Source organism: Mobula hypostoma, chromosome 1 (genome assembly GCF_963921235.1).
Source record: "Mobula hypostoma chromosome 1, sMobHyp1.1, whole genome shotgun sequence".
Classification (NCBI taxonomy): Eukaryota; Metazoa; Chordata; class Chondrichthyes; order Myliobatiformes; family Myliobatidae; genus Mobula; species Mobula hypostoma.
In genome coordinates this window covers 168684826-168704995 of record NC_086097.1, presented here as the reverse complement: position 1 = coordinate 168704995, position 20170 = coordinate 168684826, and the positions used below count along the sequence as shown (strand labels likewise).

General features: G+C 41.8%; 1 protein-coding gene across 6 annotated transcripts in view; it reads left to right on the top strand.

Annotated features, from left to right (window-relative positions):
- Positions 1–20170, top strand: part of LOC134352285 (protein spire homolog 1-like) — a 210149-nt gene that overhangs the window by 9870 nt on the left and 180109 nt on the right. For all 6 annotated transcript variants that reach the window (XM_063059585.1, XM_063059609.1, XM_063059593.1 and 3 more), the window contains exon 2: positions 2132–2166. In XM_063059585.1, coding sequence (XP_062915655.1) covers positions 2132–2166 — 35 coding nt within the window. The remainder of the gene's footprint in view (positions 1–2131; positions 2167–20170) is intronic.

Genomic DNA, 20170 nt, shown 5'->3' with positions numbered 1-20170 from the left:
TTTCTCATAATGCTTTTCAGTCGTTGATTTGTCCTTTTCATGTTTCCACTCCCTGACTTTGCACTTGGTGCTCAAAAAGCATGGCTTGTAGGGACAGTTCATCCCTGTGGGTTTTTGCTGTTTGTCCCGTGGGATATTTGTGGCCTCTGGTATTTCCCTTCCTTCCCACCACCTGACAAAGTAGGTTTAGCTGAGGAATTTGTCCATTGGGAATTGTTGAACGGCTCTCCTAGTTTGATATCGAGGGAGGTTTGAATGTGGTGTGTAAGCGCTCTATCTGATCAGATGAACCTTACTGAGCCTTTCAGTGTAGATCTGGGAAGTACAATTCCAGTCATGTGGATAACAGGCAATGCTTTACCCAGTTTTTTTTTTAGGAAATCTTTCTCAAACTATTAGTGTTGTAATACAAGAATTCCATTTGATGTTTTTAGATGAAAGTTAATTTCTTTATACTTTAGACTTTATTGTTGCCAAACAATTGATACTAGAACTTACAATCATCACAGCGATATTTGATTCTGTGCTACCTGCTCCCTGGATTACAAATATTAAATATTAAAAATAGTAAAAATTAGTAAATATAAAAATTTAAATCATAAATCATAAATAGAAAATAGAAAAATGGAAAGTAAGGTAGTGCAAAAAAACCGAGAGGCAGGTCTGGATATTTGGAGGGTATGGCCCAGATCCAGGTCAGGATCCGTTCAGCAGTCTTATCACAGTTGGAAAGAAGCTGTTCCCAAATAGGGCCGTATGGGTCTTCAAGCTCATGAGCCTTCTCCTGGAGGGAAGAGCGACGAAAAGTGTGTTGGCTGGATGAGTCGTGTCCTTGATTATCCTGGCAGCACTGCTCCGACAACGTGCGGTGTAAAGTGAGTCCACGGACGGAAGATTGGTTTGTGTGATGTGCTGCGCCATGTTCACGATCTTCTGCAGCTTCTTTCAGTCTTGGACAGGACAACTTCCATACCAGGTTGTGATGCACCCTAGAAGAAAGCTTTCTACGGGGTGCATCTATAAAAATTAGTGAGGGTTTTAGGGGACAGGCCAAATTTCTATACATCATTATGGCATTGTGCAGAAGAATCTATAGGTATGACTTGCAATTTCATGCACCACAGAAAGGTCTTTCATAACAGACATAAATTTCAAAACTTATCATCAAGTGTGCCGGCTATTTAATTATCAAGCATCAATGGTTGACATGGTCCATTAAAGACCAGTGTACCCAAGAGTGGAGGAGGCATGATGGAGTAAGACAGCCTTTGGCTGTGACAGGCTGCTCCAGGGTACTTCTTCAGCAGCATGAGAGTTATTTATCTGCGTCAATGACACCAGGCATGGTGAGAACTCCAGAGCCTCTCAACTAATGAGAGACCAACCTGAACCCACAACAATAACTGCAATATTTAAGCTCTAATTAGTTTTTAAAAGATTAGTGGTGCTAAACTAATAATAGGTTAACAGATTTTTTGGGGTTCAGTGGCCTGGCTAGTGGAGCTGTTGACATCCATTCCTGTGATGGGGTTCAGTCCTGGCCTCTTGGTGCCATCTGTGTGTTTGCACGTCCTTCCTATAACTGTGTAGCTTTCCTCCGGGTGCTCCAGTTTCCTCCTACATCACAAAGAGATGTAGGGTGGAAGGGTAATTGGCCCCTGTAAATTGCCCCTAGTGTGCAAGTGAATGGTAGAGTCGGTGGGGGGGGAGGGGTGGAACTTGAGAACGTGGAGAGAATAAAGGGGGATTAGTGTAAATCAAGGTTGAATGATAGCATGGAATTGATGGGCTGAAGGGTCTGTTTCTATGCTGCGTGACTCTGACTAAATCTGCTGTCCTTGCCCAGTCTGGCCTGCATGTGCTCTCTACTTTTCTGATGAATCTCTGGATAATTTTAAATAAAGCTGTTAGCGAAATGCATAATGTTGCAGTGGTTATTAAAACAAGTTCTTTAGCTGAAAACTAATTGGTCTGCTTGATATTGGATTGATTAAGGAATAGTGTGTGCAAGGATTGTTAACTGGAGTACAGAACTGTTTTACTGTGTCATGTAATGTCGCTGAAGCATGAATTTCAAGAAAAATCTATAATTGATCGTCTTTTGAAAAATATTTTCCTTTTTGCCTTCTAGATAAAGGGGAACCCTCGCAATGTACAGAACCAGAGGTAAGCTTTTGTTGAAATGCTGATTATCCCATGGCAATTTCTACTACATTCCCATCTTTCCTGTTGTTTAATCAAATTTTAATGAAATCTGGTCCATCTCTTACACTTGATCTATGTGTAGGATTTCAGGAGTGATTTCTTTGACTGTGACTGATAAAAATCATGGGCAAAGCTCCGAAGGAGCCACAGTTGATGGCTTTGGTCGTTGTTATGATGTCTAGATCAAGGGTTTTGACCCAATAATTGTTTCTCCATTTCCCTTCACAGATACTGCCTGACCCACTGAGTTCGTCCAGCTTGTGCTTATTCCAAAGCACTTGGCTTTTTTGTTTTACTAGGTTACTGCATGGTTTAACATTTAACAACAATGCTTAATCAGCGGCAAGGATAAGGAAAAGCATCACAATGCAGGCTGATTTCCTATTCCCACAAATGATGGTGCTAGGATTTTTATTGGTGACCCCTTCTAACTTTGTCCAGGGAAAGGGAGTGGGAACCAAACAAAATAAGGGGATAAAGTTTGCTATCACCTCCTAGACACTTGTTCCATATTCCGTTCACTTTTGTTGGCCTCCTGACTCACTGCAGGCAAGTACCAGTGGGAGGAGGGTTAGAGCTTTGCTAAAAGTCCATAGACCCAAGTTCAAATCCCTCCGTGGCAGCTATCCAATTGAAGGTTGCTTGATAATCAGACACTTTAAAAGAAAAAGCATCTAGTGTTAGTTGCGATGACCACATTACTTTAAAAAACTCATCTAAGCAATCTGCTGGATATACTCAGTGGGTCGAGCATTGTCTGTGGGAGAAAAGAAATTGTGGACATTTTGGATCCAAACCCTGCAGCAGGGTTTCAACCCCAAAACATTGACAATTCCTTTCCTCCCGCAGATGCTGCTTGACCCGCTTGAGTTCCTTCAGCAGATTTGTTGCTCCATCTGCAGTCTGTTGTGTCTGTAGGAAAGGCAAGATCTGCCCTTTCAGTGGCTACGTGGACAGCAAGCCTGTCTGTTCAGAGACAATGGGTTTGAGTACGAAATGCTGGTTTTGTCAGCAATGTCCAAAACTCGGAAAATGCCCCACTTTTCTCTCCAGGTACAAGTCTGAAATTACTGGTAGGACAGCTGAGGGTTTATCTAATGTGTTGGGGGGGGGTGCATATATGGTCAGAGCAATTAATTTTGTAGTTGATAGTTTTGGTTGGTTTCAACTGTGGGGCTTAGCTTTTTCCACTGTGCACCATGTATTTGGGCACTGCAACGGGTCCTGTTACTGGTGCACGTGTATTGAAATGCTGTGCAGACCCACCATTAACAGGAGAATCACCTTCTCCACTGCAAAAAAAAATGTTGGCATTTGGAGAGCACAGTCCATTTAAGAATGAGATTCGCTCTCTTTTGCCAGGACTATCCAAGAGGTCCCCATTCGCTCAGACACAAATAGAAAGAGAAAGTGCTGGGGCTGCCTGGGGGTTGGGCATCATCCGTGGAGTGAGAAAAGTTTCAGGGTAGTAAACTTGCAGCAGAATTGGAGAAGCAAGAAAACACATTTTAAATTGCAGGGAGGTGCAGGGGTAGGAGGCAAAGTTAGAGATAGTGACACAAATGCTGCTTGAGTGAGGGTAATGAATGATTGTTGATTGTGGCTTCTCTGTCTGAAGGTTAAGTGAATGAGACCCAAAGAGTAAGAGTGTAACACACTGGAACAGTTGAGTGCAGTACACAGAAGTTGATGGAAATCTGAACTAAAAGAATGCTAGAAGTGCTCAGCAGGGAGGTAATGTTGCAACTATATAGGACCCTGTTCAGACCCCACTTGGAGTACTGTGCTCAGTTCTGGTCGCCTCACTACAAGAAGGACATGGAAACCATAGAAAGGGTGCAGAGGAGATTTACAGGGATGTTGCCTGGATTGGGGAGCATGCCTTACGAGAATAGGTTGAGTGAACTCGTCCTTTTCTCCTTTGAGCAACTGAAGATGAGAGGTGACCTGATAGAGGTGTACAAGATAATGAGAGGCATTGATTGTGTGGATAGTCAGAGGTGTTTCCCCAGGGCTGAAATGGCTAGCACGAGAGGGCACAGTTTTAAGGTGCTTGGAAGTAAATACAGAGGAGATGTCAGGGGTAAGTTTTTTTTTTACTCAGAGTGGTGAGTGTGTGGAATAGGCTGTCAGCGGCGGTGGTGGAGGTGGATATGATAGGGTCTTTTAAGAGACTCCTGGATGGCTACATGGAGCTTAGAAAAATAGAGGGCTATGGATAAAGCCTAGGTAGTTCTAAGGTAGGTACATGTTCGGCACGGCTTTGTGGGCCGAAGGGCCTGTATTGTGCTATAGGTTTTCTATGTTTCTAAGATCAGGCAGCATCAGCAAAAGAGAAACAAAGTTAGTGAACTTGCAGAACTGCCCAGTTAAAACTCAGAAAAGACGGGTAATTGAACATTGTTGAACCAATTAACTCAAGCTGTTACTCAGCCATTCCCCTGGTTTTCTGGTTTACCATCATATTTAAGGTGGGAGTAGCAGGGTTTGAGATCTGAGCTTGGTTATACTGCTGTACTTAGACTTTGCCTGTCTGTGGATCCATTAGTCTGGTCTTAAGTGATGTTAAGAGGTGGTAGATGCAGAAGGAAAGGTCTTTGTGGGATTAAGAGAAGGAATTGTGTATTAAATGGTGTGTTTCTAATAAATGGAGATATCAGTTGTAGATTAACAAAGTTCACATCATATGCGGTGAAAATAAACCTGATTCTGCGATGATGAAATAAGGTGCAGGATGGAGACCTTTGGGTTCTTGTTGGAGCAGTTTGCACAAACCATAATAAGCAAGATAGAAAATAAAACAGTGTGAAGGTTGCAGTTGGATCCAGTAATCTTTTGTCAGGTTGTATATGTTGTAGGGTTTCTAATGGAGTTGATAAGATTAAGGGTAACCTGATTGAGGTAACAAGCTAGCGATTGTTTTCAATATGGTAAATAGTGATTAAATTGTTTCTGGTGGCATTGTAACAGGCAGGAGTTTACAGCGGGTTATAGAGGAGAGATAAGAAAGTGAGGTATTTTGGAATGCTGCCATAATGGTTAAGGAAGCGGAGTCAGTGTGTGAAAGGTTCACCTTCAATGCTGTAAAAACACATGCAGCGAGTTGACTATTCAGTTAGGCCCATAACGATCTTCATCTGCCTTCCTAACCAGTAATATCTCCCCCCACTAAGCTGCCCAGACCTCAGCAAAGGTGGGGCCTGGGCAACTGTTCCCAGAAGGAATTGCATATTTCTGCAGTCCTTTGTGTGAAGGTGTGCGGCAACCGTTCCTAGTTCATTTTCTGCTGTTGTCAGCGGGTAACTGAAGTAAGATCACTTTTGCTGAAACAATATCACCAGGTCTGAAGCATCTGTAGATTTCTATCTTGTCTTTCTACAAATAAGTAAATTGAATTATCCTAGTCATTCATCCCCACTGAGGTAAATCTACATTTTGCAAGAGAGTCTGTACTGTATTTTCCTAGATACTACCCTGTCTGATACTTTCATATTGTTATTTTTGTTACTTACTTTCTCAAATATAGTGGTAAATTATGTAGGGAGCAAGTTTTACAATGGCCATTGACAACAAAATGCAAAACAATGTGTTTGATCAACCCTTGAAGTAGATGTGCATTACTGTACAACAAAGTTCTTTCAGAATATTCTTTGCTATAAATTTTTTTAAAAAAAGTATTGTTCAGGTGGGTAAATGGAGTGATAATGATGTGGAGTAGCTGAAGTAGTCTGATATGGACCTCTGGGTGGAAAGAGATCCTGGAGCATAAATTTTAAAGGGATTCAGATTTGGATTAGTTTATTGTCAGATACACCAGGGTGCAATAAATCAAGTGCTCACATGAGTAAACAGCGAGCATTGCAGTAATAAATGGTGACAGGTGCAAAGCAGCAATGGTACTCTGAGGTTGTGCAAAAGAAACATTAAAGTGACAATAACAGAATTGCCAAGAGAGGTAGACTTAGGAGACTGTGAACATGACAGCACCATTGGGAAGGGAACGTGAAAAAGGGATTGGTTCAGGAGTCTGATAGTAGTGGCGGGGGGTGGGGGGGGGGAAGCTGTTCTTAAGTCTGAATGTCCAGGCTTTCAAGTTCTTGTATCTTCCTCTAGAAGGTAGAAGAGGGAAAGGGGAATTGACAATGCTATTACATTCAAAGTTTGCAGAATCTCTGCATTTGCTTGTGAGAATGTGCAGAAATTAACATTGCAAGGATAAGAGTCACTAATAAATCCAAAGAGGAACTGAGGGAAAAGAGTCTTTATCCAGGAAGTGGATAAAGTTTGTACTCTGCTACTATCTGGTTATTTAGTTCAGGGGGTCAGGTGATGAGTTAAGTGGTTTAGAGGAAGTCGGGGGAGGAGGCTGGTTAGAACATGGAGTGCACTGTTTAGAGGTGGGATGAAGGCAGAGACTTTCCTAACAATTAACAAGGAGCATTGAAATTACCGAGACATAATAGGCTACGGATGGAGAGTAGGTAAATGGAATGAGATGAGTCAGTATGAACATGGTAGGCAGAAAGGCCTATTTCTGTTTTTGTCTATTTGATCATGTGAAATGTGAATATTTCTCTGCTGTAGAATTTTGTTGTATTTCCTCCATTTTCTCTTGAATTGCTTTATTTGATGCTATGTAGTTAATCCAAATCACTGAAGAACATCATTGGTATCAAAAAGTATGCCTAATGTTATTAATCTCACAGATAAAATTGAGTGAGTAAATTGTTTTACAATGTTCGTGTCTGTTTGAAACAAATTGTATAAGTAATATTTGAGAATCAGGTTGATTGTCTTGGCTCATCTAACATGAATGAGCTGGTTGTTCATTGTTATAGTACTATAGTTATGTCTGAATAAATCCCTCAGGACTGAATCTGGATCATCAATGTTTCGTGCAAGTTAGTAATTGCTGTTCCGTTTGATCTGTAAGAAGTTGGTCATTATGGATAGATCATATATTTACATAATGTATTTACATTGCATCTTCAAAACTTTGAAAGGCAGAGTAATGGGAGTGAAGTATATAGGTAAAATCATGAACCTTTGAAAAATTTTCACATAATATGCAGAGACTTATTATAATATGCAAACTAATTTAGGCCACATTTTTCAATTACTTTCATGATAATAAGTCCAAAGAGCATGTGGGGTTTAATTTCTTTGTGACTACAACATTGATTAGTAGACGGAACTTCATTTTCCAATCTCTGCTTCGCTGTAACTCCTCTGTCAGCCATTCACTCTACAACTTACGTTCATGTTGATGAAACTGGACATAAGCCAAATTCGGCAGGAGGGAAGAACTAGGGTCTGAATAAGAGACTGATCATGGGCTTCTCATTTCCATAACGTCTTTCCAATCCACTTCATTTTACAGTTTTATGGTTGAAAGCTGGGCGTATTTAGTTAACAGTTCCTCTGTTAGTCATTTGGAGTGCTTTTACAACCTGCTTGGTATTGTTCAAATGTTAAGATTTACACAAGTTCTTGTGAAGGTCAATCTTTTGAGTAAGTTTATATTAATCCTATGTTTGCCTTTTTTCATTTAGCTAATGCACCCATTCCAATTGGAAAATTTAAATGCAGCAAATTAAGTAAATCTGGAATTTAAAAAAAAGCACAGTAAATTCTGGTTAATAGTATAGCCGCTTACTTGGGACAACTCTAAAAGAACAAAAGCTAATTGAGAAAAATGCTGGGGTTCCCTTTGTTTATTTGGGACACTATGCTTCTTAATTGGGGCTGGGAGAATGTTGCGGAGAAGTTTCTAAGTAGCGTCAGTCACGTACACTTCTGTGGCCATTAGACACTACACCATGCGTAGAACAAACAGCTTTTTAAAATGGCATCTATTTCATGTGTTGGTGTTTTTTTTAAAAAAGTGATTTTTTTTTGTCACTGGTAGTTGGTGGAAATGTAAGCAGTAAGACAATTCAGAACTTTAGTTCACTGTGGTTTTAAGCATTCAGATGTGCCAGAAACTTCTGGGAATGAAAATGAAACTATTTCACTACTTCATCAAGTTAGAAACTATGAAGAATTTGAAGGTGTTGACAATCATCTTGAATGTTATAATGAAAATGAAGATTTGGAGGATGTAATTATTGGGGTTGGGCAATAAAAAGCAGACTTACTGGTGACATCACCATCATGGAAATGAATTTTTAAAAATTGTTAGACTTTCGAATTGGTGATTGGACCTGGTTGATAAAACTCCCTTGAGAGTCGTAGAATCATACAGCCCAGCTGGTCAAGCTAGTCTCAGTTGTTCTTTGACTCATCTCTTTAAACCCTTCCAATCCAAGTACCTTCCGAATGTGTTAATGTACCTGCCTCAACCACCCTCTGGCAAATCATTCCACATAGTGACTGCTCTCTGGGTAAAAAAAGTTGCCCCTCTGATTCCTGTTGAGCCTCTCTCCCTTCTCATCTTAAAGCTATTCCCACGAGGTTTTCATTCCTTCTCCCGGGGAGGTGGGGGAAGAACTGTGCTCATGACCCTATCTATGCCCCTTGTACATTTATAAGATCACTCTTTTCTCCTACACTCCAATTTTTAAAAAATTGCAACCTGCTCAACTTCTCTCCATAACTCAGCCCCTTGAATCCAGCAGCATCCTTTAGTATTTCCCTTGCATGCTTTCCAGCTTAATGACATTTTTCCTATGACAAGTTAGTGGCTTAGCAACTTTTTTCTATTTTGCATAATACTATAAAACTCTATCCATAGATTGCAGTCACCTTTATATTACATGAACTACTTGTTTTAGTGTGGGGTAAATTATTATCCCAGCTTTGTTTAATATATGTCCCTGTATTCCTAACAGACATTGATTAGACTCTGGGGTCCACACACCGCTTGCTTAATGGCTTTGGTCCATGGCATACAAAAGGTTGGGAACTCCTGGATTAGAGAAAAACCAACTAGACTGGAGTTGAGATTCTCCAAATTCTCCTTCAAATCTGTTTCCTCATTGGGAAGATGGGATCACAGAATTATCTTCCAAAGGCAGATATAACTTGGCCAGCTCAGCCGCAGGTGGAGCATGGCAGTGGTCTGTGCTGTCATCTTCTGCGATAAGATATACCAGAATTCTCCTCTCATCTCTCCAGCCTCAGTGGCTAACCTCCACAAGGTTGCATCTAAAGCCTCCGACTCTACTCCCTGTACTCATGACTGGTGCCAGATTCTGCTCCCATTCATCTGCCCGTTTGTAGATTATACCACTTTAGTGAGCAGCATCCCAAATAACAATGGGTTGGTGTACAGGAAGGAGATAAAGAGCTTAATGATATGGTGTCATGCCAACAACCTTTCCTTCAATGTCAACAAAACAAAACAGCTGGTCATTGACTTCAGAAAGGGAGGGGCTCCTGTCTACATCAGCTGTGAGGTTGAGAGGGTTGAGTGCTTTAAATTCCTAGGTATGGACACCACCAAATCCCTGTTCTGCTCCAAACATATTAACATCATGGCCACAAAAACTCACCAATATCTCTACCTCCATGGGAGGCTAAAGACATTTGGTATGTACCTGTTGACTTTTACCTATTTTTGTTAATGTTTTTTGGATGCTTGAGGGCTTGGTATGGCACTGCTCTGCATGTGACTGTAAGAAATTACAGTTGTGGACACAACACAGGAATTATCCCCCCTCCCCACCCCATAGCCTCTGTCTGTAGTTCTCGCTGCCTCAGTAAAGGAGCCAGCATAATCAAGGACCCGACCTGTCCCGAGCATTTTCTCCTCTCCCCGCTCTTTTCAACAGAAGGTACAAAAGCGTGAGAGCATATACCACCAGGCTCAAGGACACTGTTATTAGACTCCTGAATGGAGCTCTTGTGCGATAAGAAGGACTCTTGGCCTCACAACCTTCCTCTTATGTTCTTACACTTTATTGTTTATGTTCACTGCAATCTACCAGTAGTTTTTATTTTATTCTGCATTGTTTCACTTTTCCTCATTCTAGCTCAATGCATTGTGTTATGGTTTGATTTGCATAAGCACTATGCAAGACCAGCTTTTCACTGGTATCTTGCTACGGGTGACAGTAATAAACCAGTACCAATTTATAGAGCACCTGATGCTGCATAGGCCAGTTCAAGCCTGTCCACTTGGAGTTACCACAGGAAACCCCCAATATTCCAGTACCTTCGGGACTTCAGTGTTTGACTAGCAGATTTTCTGGACTATTGGATCTATAACATCTATAACTCCAGCATGCTTATAATTCTCTCTCACTTTAAGTGTTGCAAGGTGGTATAATTTATCCAGTGAGCTCAGTGACCTTAGAGGGAATGGGGAAATGGAGGTTATTGAGTGTGTTTCACAAGCTGAAATGCACAATCACTTCATTAGTCAGGCCCACACTTCTAGTAATCCATGGATTGCCTTGCAATAATGTAGGTGTGTGGCTAATGAGGATTCTGTGTACCAATAACTGAGCCATCAACATTCCCAAATGATTATGTACTGGGTTTTACAGTAGGGATGCTCAAAGATCTTTTATGATCTGTTATGAAGGAGATGGAAAAGACCAGGGTGGGGATTCTGGAGTTAAGGACCCAGACACAGATGATCACAAGACCATGAATCATGGGAGCAGCGTTAAGCCATTTGACTTACCGAGTCTGCTCTGCCATTCCATTGTGGCTGATTTATTTTCTCTCTCATTCCCATTCTCCTGTCTTCTCCCCATAACCTTTGACATGCTTACTAATTAAATACCTATCAACCTCTGCTTTAAATGTACCCAATGATTTGGCTTCCACAGCTGTCATTGACAATGAATTCTACAGATTTGTGCTGTGTGGATGAAGAAATTTCTTATTTGTTCTAAAGGGGTATGCTTCTATTCTGAGTCTGTGCCCTCTGCTCCTAGAACCTCCCTCTATTGGAAATCTTCTCTCCACATCCACATCTTCTCTATCTGGCCTTTCAATACTCAGTAGGTTTCAAAGGTTTCCCTCCCTTTTCCCACCCCCACCCCCAATGAGTACAAGAGTACAAGTCCTAAATGTTCTTTGTGTTAACCCTTTAACTCTTTCATTCTCCGGATCATTCTCATGCACCTCCTCTGGACCCTGTCCAACATCAGCACAGCTTTTCTTAGATACAGTAAGGGCCCAAAATTGCTCACAGTATTCCAAGTATGGTCTGACCAACCCTCCAGTGTTGCTGCATGAAGACCAGTCCTCTCAGGACAGCTGCATGAAACATGGGACACATTAAATGGAAACAGGGGCTCAAAGGTGCTTGGATTAAGTAGAGACAGGGCAGGGAGGGAATGGGAAATCAGATTGCATTGTGTTGTGAGTTTCTGCTGCAGGCGTATGATGCTGCTGTCCTGGTTACTGCTTAGAAGTAGTCTGGTGTAGCACGTGTGGGCACGTGGCCAAGTGGTTAAGGCATTGGACTAGCTACCTGAAGGTCGTGAGTTTGAGCCCCAGCCGAGGGAACATGTTGTGTCCTCGAGCAAGGCACTTAATCACACATTACTCTGTGACGACACTGGTGCCAAGCTGTATGGATCCTAATGCCCTTCCCTTGGACAACATTGATGTTGTGGAGAGGGGAGACTTGGAGCATGGGCAACTACTGGTCTTCCATACAACCTTGCCCAGGCCTGCGCCCTGGAGAGAGAAGACTTTCCAGGTGCAGATCCATGGTCTTGCAAGACTAACGGATGCCTTTACGGTGTAGCCATCCCAGGCCTGAGGTGTGTCTGCTTCCAGCTGTAGGATGTTGCTGGCATGATGGCGAAGTTGAAGTGGTCTGGATTGTATTGTGAAAGTGTTGTTTTGTACAGTCCGCAACCTGTGTTAGATGTATTCTTATGTCTTGTATTGAAAGGCCTGTCTCACTCCATTGGGTGGGTGTATCTATCCACTCAGTGAATTGCCTTCCCATTGTAAACCAAGGCATTTGCATAAACTCTTGCAGTTGGGAAAACATGGCTGCTGTAGATTAATGCATAAACCTCAAGTGAACTTGCGTCATTAGTGTGGGAGTGGAGAGGAAATGTTGCCTGGGGCTTTCCTGGATGCCAATTAACTGTTGAAGCTGGACGCCATTGTGTCCTTAACCAGTGCTGTGTGGAGGCAAAGTGTTGACTGGAAGCAGAATCTGTTAGCCAGACATGCCTGAACCAGTTTTTTATCCCTTTAGTTTCAATCATGTTGATTATTGATGTATTGATTTGATTATTTAAGTTTTTTTGAGATATTTAATACTCCCCCGAGTTTAGCAGAATGAGAGGGGATTTCATTGAAACGGAGCTGAAAGGAATCTGAATCAAGTTTATTATTGCTGTCTTATGTTATGAAATTTGTGGTTTTGCAGCAAACAGTGCAGTACAAGATTTAAAAAGTACTATAATAATGTTAAACGAAATAGTGCAAAAGACAAGCAATAAGGTAGTGTTCCTAGGTGGTTCAGAAATGATGGCAGATTCTCAAATGGGAGAGTCTGGCACAAACGCAGATTAGTCTTAGGAAGATAAATGAAAACTTAAGTGTCACTTTTTACTGTCAGCATGTTGACCAATTTATTTCACCATTTCACTAGTCTGCAAGTAAAGTGATGTCATCACAGGGGTTTCTGTACCTGGGGTTTTTCTAGCATGCTTTCCATAGTGAAGTGAACCAACTGCTATTGCGTTTGAGGAGATGGGACTTGTCTGCAGAGGGGAGGATGGAAATCATTCATTAGGCTGCAGGAAGAAACCCTAACCATCTAGTTTTGAAATGAATCCTCTGCCTCTGCCTTTCTCAGTTCAAAAGCCACATTTGGGCTCTGCATGGCTAAATTCTCTGCTCAAACTCTGGTTCCAAAATTCTTTGAACATTGGCTGTGATTGTAAGTTGTTTGTTTATTGTTCTAAACTGTGGTCGATTAGGATCGAAGCTTGAAACTTAAATCTCATGCTCCCTCTCTGGTTGAGGATTCAGATCTCCATTTACAAATCAGATATCAAATAAATTATCTTATCTGTACTTGTCAGTAACCCTCGGGTATCTGTGCTCCTCCAACTCTGGTCTGCTGGTTATCCATCCCTAAATAAGAACATAAGGAAACAGGAAAAGGAGTAGGCCACTCAATCTCTCACACCTTCCTTGCCATTCAATATGATCTTCGAGTCCTGGTGACAAACAGCACAGAAACATGGCTATCCAAACACCTAATGTATGGCAACCATTTTCAGTGAACCTGTGTGGCCCCAGGCCTCATTTCCTCCTCTGTACCTGTTTCTAGAGCTCTCAATTCCCTAATATTTTATAAATTTATCTAATAATTCTAATAATTTTAATTGCTATGCTTTTTGTACCCTGACCATAACTCTGGAATTTCCTCGAGATTGACCCTTTCCCTCCTTATGTCATCTCTTGGGCGAGGTCCTGTATTATCTGCATTAATATTAATTATTCCTATAATTTATCTCCTTGTATATCAGTTTTATGGTGATGCTTCTGTGAAAGATATTCAATGTTTTGCTGCATTAAAATAATTTCTAAAATGGAAGTTGTTAGATCCTATTTTATTGTGTACAGTTCTGTTTGCTCCATTACAAGAAGGATGTTGAGACTTTGGAGAGGGTGCAGAAAAGGTTTATCAGGATTCAATCTGGATTCGAGGACATCAGCTATAAGGAGAAGTTGGAGAAACTTGGGTTGTTTTCATTGAAGCAATGGAGGCTGAGGTGAGATATGATAAAAGTTTATTAAATTTTGAGTGATATGGATAGGGTGGACAGCTAAAGATAAGTACTAGACAGCCTAGCTTTAAGCTGAGAAGTTCAAAGGATCTCTGCAGGGCAAGTGTTTTTTTAACCTGTATGGTGTGGTTGGTGCTTGGAGCATGCTGCCGGGGTGCTGGTGGAAGCAGAATAGGTGGTGGTGGTTAAGGGGCCTTTGATTAGGGGTACTTGAATATGCAGGGAATAAAAACATAGAACATAGAATAGTACAGCACAGTACAGGCCCTTCGGCTCACAATGTTGTGCCGACCCTCAGACCCTGCCTCCCATATAACTCCCCACCTTAAATTCCTCCATATACCTGTCTAGTAGTCTCTTAAACTTCACGAGTGTATCTGCCTCCACCACTGACTCAAGCAGTGTATTCCACGCACCAACCACTCTCTGAGTAAAAAATCTTCCTCTGATATCCCCCTTGAACTTCCCACCCCTTACCTTAAAGCCATGTCCTCTTGTATTGAGCAGTGGTGCCCTGGGGAAGAGGCGCTGGCTATCCACTCTATCTAATCCTCTTATTATCTTGTACAGCTGTATCATGTCTCCTCTCATCCTCCTTATCTCCAAAGAGTAAAGCCCTAGCTCTCTTAATCTCCAATCATAATGTATTGTCTCTAAACCAGGCAGCATCCTGGTAAATCTCCGCTGTACCCTTTCCAATGCTTCCACACTCTTCCTATAGTGAGGTGACCAGAACTGGACACAGAACTCCAAGTGTGGCCTAACCAGAGTTTTATAGAGCTGCATCATTACATGGCGACTCTTAAACTCTATCCCTTGACTTATGAAAGCTAACACCCCATAAGGTTTCTTAACTACCCTATCCACCTGTGAGGCAACTTTCAGGGATCTGTGGACATGTACCCCCAGATCCCTCTGCTCCTCCATACTACCAAGTATCCTGCCATTTACTTTGTACTCTGCCTTGGAGTTTGTCCTTCCAAAGTGTACCACCTCACACTTCTCCGGGTTGAACTCCATCTGCCACTTCTCAGCCCACTTCTGCATCCTATCAATGTCTCTCTGCAAACTTCGACAATCCTCTACACTATCTACAACACCACCAACCTTTCTGTCGTCTGCAAACTTGCCAACCCACCCTTCTACCCCCACATCCAGGTCGTTAACAAAAATCACGAAAAGTAGAGGTCCCAGAACAGATCCTTGTGGGACACCACTAGTGACAATCCTCCAATCTGAACGTACTCCCTCCACCACGACCCTCTGCCTTCTGCAGGCAAGCCAATTCTGAATCCACCTGGCCAAACTTCCCTGGATCCCATGCCTTCTGACTTTCTGAATAGAAGGATGTGGATCATCCTCAGACAGAAGAAATTAGTTTAATTTGGTATCATGTTTGGCACCGACACTGAGCTGAAGTGCCTGTTCTTGTGCTGTACTGTTCTATGTTCTAAGTCATACAAAGGAATAAAAGGGGATATAGGGAGGAGAAAGATTGTAGTGGGTAAGATTTTTTTTCTTTTCTGTGTGTAAGTAAGAAAATGAATTCTGAAGTATGAATGGCATTATGATTGTCCTCTGTCCCAGACACCCTAAGTAAACTGGTAGTGTGCATTAAGTATTTTGGGTAGAAACTGTGTTTAATCACTGGAGAAATGAGTTGCAGAAATGGTTGGAAAAGGATGGGCAGTGGGCAATAGGGGTCTTATTGCTGCTAGTTGTAATGTTGCCCGAGATTGCTCTGCGAAGTATTGGCCTGAAGAAGGTCCACCTCTGTTATGATCCAGTTCCCATCCAAAGGAGTTGCAGGGGCTGTGTGTTATTGAAATAATTTGTATTAAAAGGGGGAATTGTGGAAGTTGCAGGGAGGAAAAGGCTAATATGGTGTGTTAACGAAACAGAGTGAGGATGCTTTGTACATCCTTTCCTGTATGTTGAAGTTTATTAAGGCAATAGTCAAGATGATAAACTGACAGAAATGTGCAGACATATTGCAGTCACTTAGGCTGAACACAGCCCTTGAAACCCTAACTTTTCTCTGTACAGCCTTTCTGTTCAAGCCTGGGAATGAATGTCGCTAAACATACCAAGTCAAGGTAAAGATGCAAATAAAGGTTTCTAGGGCAACACTTGATATTGCGTGGTTATCTTACTAATTCTCAAGTATTATTGGCCTTTAAGGTGTAGATTTAATTGGTTATTAAACCTGAAAGATATTATGATTGGTGCTTAAATATGCAAATATTGGGATTTAGAAGTGCACAAAATTTCTATTATCAATTATGGGTCAATAAGTTGCCAATTTTTTTTATACAACTAGTGAATTTCTGTATACAAATGAAGTTTCTTTGTTTAAGCTTCAGAGCAGTTTGGTGATGGGCCAGGCTGTTCTCCTTGTGCACGAGTAAATAAAGTGTGATTGAAGAATGAGTGTGAGTTGTCAGTTCAGTTAATCAGCAATGACAGATCCAACAGTTTTGAGCTCACTTTTACTGAGTATAGGTATTATTCCAAATTCTCCAACTCTTGTCTCCAGGTCAGTAGACTAAACCTGTAGATCAGGGGTTCTCATCCTGGGGTCCATGGCATAAAAAAGATTGGGGACCCCTGCCAGGTTTAGTAGGTTGACCACTACGTCACTGTACTGGCTCACCTGTCACCTGAAAAGAAGAAAAGGTAGCTCAGTTTTTTTTTCCATAGAGGGCCTGGGATTCAACAAGAAGAGACATGTTTAGACGATAAAATGATGCCCCTTTTGTGGTACTATATTTGACTACCTACAGTTGCTCCTTTGTAACTACTGTTTCAGCTTAAATAGATCTGAAAACTAAGATGACAGTCAACAAGTCTGTCTGTGACTCTGTCATGTCTTTGACAAATGTATTTATCTTGAGCAGTCACTTAAAATTTACATGTTACAAATTCAGCTGATAGGTAGATATTGGAACCTTCCCTGTGGAGTTTTGAGATGAGTAAGTTTAAAAGAATAACAGATGATCTCATTGAAACCAGATAGGTGTTCTTGGAGGATGCATCCTGTTTTGCAGTGGTGCAGCTAGTAGAGCTGCTGCCTGATCTCCAGCATCCTTGGGTTCAATCCTGACCTCTGCTGCCTTGCAAAGTTTGCATGTTTTCCCTTTCGATCTGTTGGTTTTCATGACCTCCTAAAGGTTTGGGGTTCATAAGTTAATTGGCTACTGTAAGTTGTCCGAGGTGAGTGGAAGAACTGTTGGAAATGTGAGGAGAACATGTTGTGTCTATGTGTTGGGCTCAGGGCAGGTCATCTGAACCATTTTTGAACTATTCAGTAATTAAAGAGGAATTGACTGGGCAGCGGATTTGAGAGGATCCCTTCTCCCAATTAAAAATGATGGCTAAGGATGAAGGCTTCAAAATATGGTTCTCATTTACAGGTGAACAGCGAGGATGGTTTACCGTGGTAAATAAACACTGACATGACTGTTGAGTTGTCACAGTGTGGAATGGGCTACCAGGAAGTTTGGAGAAGTGGGTTCGTTCTTATCAAAAAGGAAGTGGGCAGAAACATTGAGGGGGAAAATAGCAGCAGTGCTGATGGGAAGGACTTGGGGCACATACAGGTTAGAGCTCTAAATGTATTTGCTGACGGGATCTGGATTTCTTTCTGCAAAATTTAATGTCCATTCCTAATTACCTTAGTTTTGAGTGGGCCAAATTGTTGCCACAAATGGGTAACTGTGTTCTTGAAGAACATTGGTGATTCAGATGGACATAGATTTACCCAAGAGTCAGCATATTATTAATGGGTCAAATGGCCTCTTCCATTGCAAGTTTCTTTGATTCTATGATGCAACCTGGCACTAGGAGCAATGCAGCATATCTTAATTTTATTCGACCTCCATCCTGTGAGAGATGGATGACAAAACAGAACAAACTTCCTTTCTGTTGAATCCCTTTGCTAACACTTGAATGTCTAGTGACGTGTAACATTTGATAACACCCAATACTAGAAGCTTGAAACATTAGTCACTTCCTCGAATGACATTAGTATTGGGTCTGGACTAGCACAGGGCCTGAAGTGATTTTATGCAGATGAAATTGTTGCCAGACTGATTTGCTAGATTTGATTTCACCTGCCAGTTTGTCCATAGCTCACCCAGATCTCTATCCTGCCACGATGTTCTACATTTTGTGGGCATTTTGTAATGTTGAGAAGGAATAGTAGTCTGATATCTATCAGACTTCCACAATACTCAAGAATAGCAGTGCTTCAGATGATAAGAAATCGATGCTTCTCAGTCCTATCCAACATTCAGTAGACCCATGGCTGACCTTTTAATGTAAAATAGCAAAGAAGTTTGCCATTCAGCCCATTGTATCTATCCCCAACCCTTCCCCCATCTACACTAATCCCACTTGCCTGCATTAGGACCTGATCCTCTTCTGCCTTGACGATTTAAGTGTGTAGAGTCCAAAACTACAGGGCACAGATACAAGAGAAGAGGGGAGGGATTTAAGAGATGTGAGGGGCAACTTCACAGAGAGGGCGGTGAGTGCCTGGAATGAGTTGCCATACAGGGTGGTTGAGGCAGGTGTAATTGCAATATTTTGGAGGTATTTGGATATGTATATAGAGAGGAGGGACTTGGAGGGTTCTGAGCTGAGCGTAGGTAACTGGGATTAGCAGGGAGCTGTGATTGGCACGGGCCAGTTTGGTTGAAGGGCCTGAATCTGTGCTGAATTACTCTCTGACTCGAAGTGTAATAATCGTATTTGATTCCATCGCCACCTCTGGCAGTGTGCTCCAGATATTAACCACTCCCTAATGTAAAACCGAATTCTCTAGTTTCTGTTGGTACAGAAACTGCTGTTGATTCTATCTCGTACTCAATGGGGAGCATCTCCAGCCTCCTGGAATGGAGCATTTCAAAGGTTCGTGGACCTTTTGGATAAAGAAAGTCTCCCCTTCTCAGCCATTGATGGCAGCCTCTTGCCCAGAAGCTACACTGGACTCACCGGCCTCTCGGCATCCACTTTCTGTCCCTCTTGGAGACACAAGATTCTGCAGATGCTGGAAATCTTCAGCAACGCACACAATGCTGGAGGAACTCAGCAGGTCAGGTTTCATCTTTGGATGCAAGTAGACAGTTGACATTTCAGGCTGAGACCCTTCATCAGGATGTAGATGCTTTCTGACCTGCTGAGTTTCCCCATCATTTTGTGTGTGTTGCCACTCCCTCTCTGAGTCTGGAACATCTCAGAGGTTGCTCAGTGAACTCTGGTTCAACCAGCTTCATTTTTTTTGAACCCCAGTTGTTTTTATGTTTTGAATCAGTGAAATTTGCACGTGACCTTGGAGCACAGAGCATCCTCTGTCCCGAAAGTGTCAGCAGTCACTTATCAGTGTCAGCTGGTGAGTAAACAGTCAAAAATGGAGAGTCCAAATTTTCCTTTGAACAGTCTGTGGGACAAAGTATGTGTTGGGCTATCACAATAACATCTTGTATTTATAACACTTTTTTAATGAAGTAGATTGTCTAAGGGTATTTCACATGAGCAATTGAGTGATTTGTAAAGCAATGTTTGATACTGAGACACAATGAGGTATTACAGGAGATGACTGAATGTTTGGTTGAAGGAGGTTTTAAGAAGCATTTTAAAAATGGTAGAGGTGGTATCATTGTAGTACCATGTCATGAGTTTGATTTACGACTAATATGATGTGAAACTCGTTGATTTGCAGCAACAGTACATCGCAGAAATATAAGACAATAAGATGTAGATGCGCAGTTAGACCACATAGTCCATCAAGTCTGCTCCGCTTTTCCATCATGCTGATTTATTATCTCTCTCAACTCCATTCTCTTGCCTTCTCCCCATAACCTCTAAAGCCCTGATTAATCAAAAGCCTATGAACTTCCGCTTTAAATATGCTAAATGACTTGCCATCTGTGGCGATGAGTTCCATCGATTCACCACACTCTGGCAGGAGTAATTTCTCCTCATCTCTTTTCTAAGTGGATGTTCCTCTATTCTGAGGCTATGCCCTCTGGTCCTAGACTCACCCACGATAGGAAACATCCATTCTATCAAGGCCTTACAATGTTTGCCAGGTTTCAATGAGATCTCCCTTCATTCTTCTGAATTCCAGCGTGTACAGGCCCAGAGTCATCAAATCCTCCTCATACATTAATGCTTTCATTCCCGGAATAATTCTCTTGTACCTCTTCTGGACCCTCTCTGACCCCAGTGCACCTTTACTTATTTAA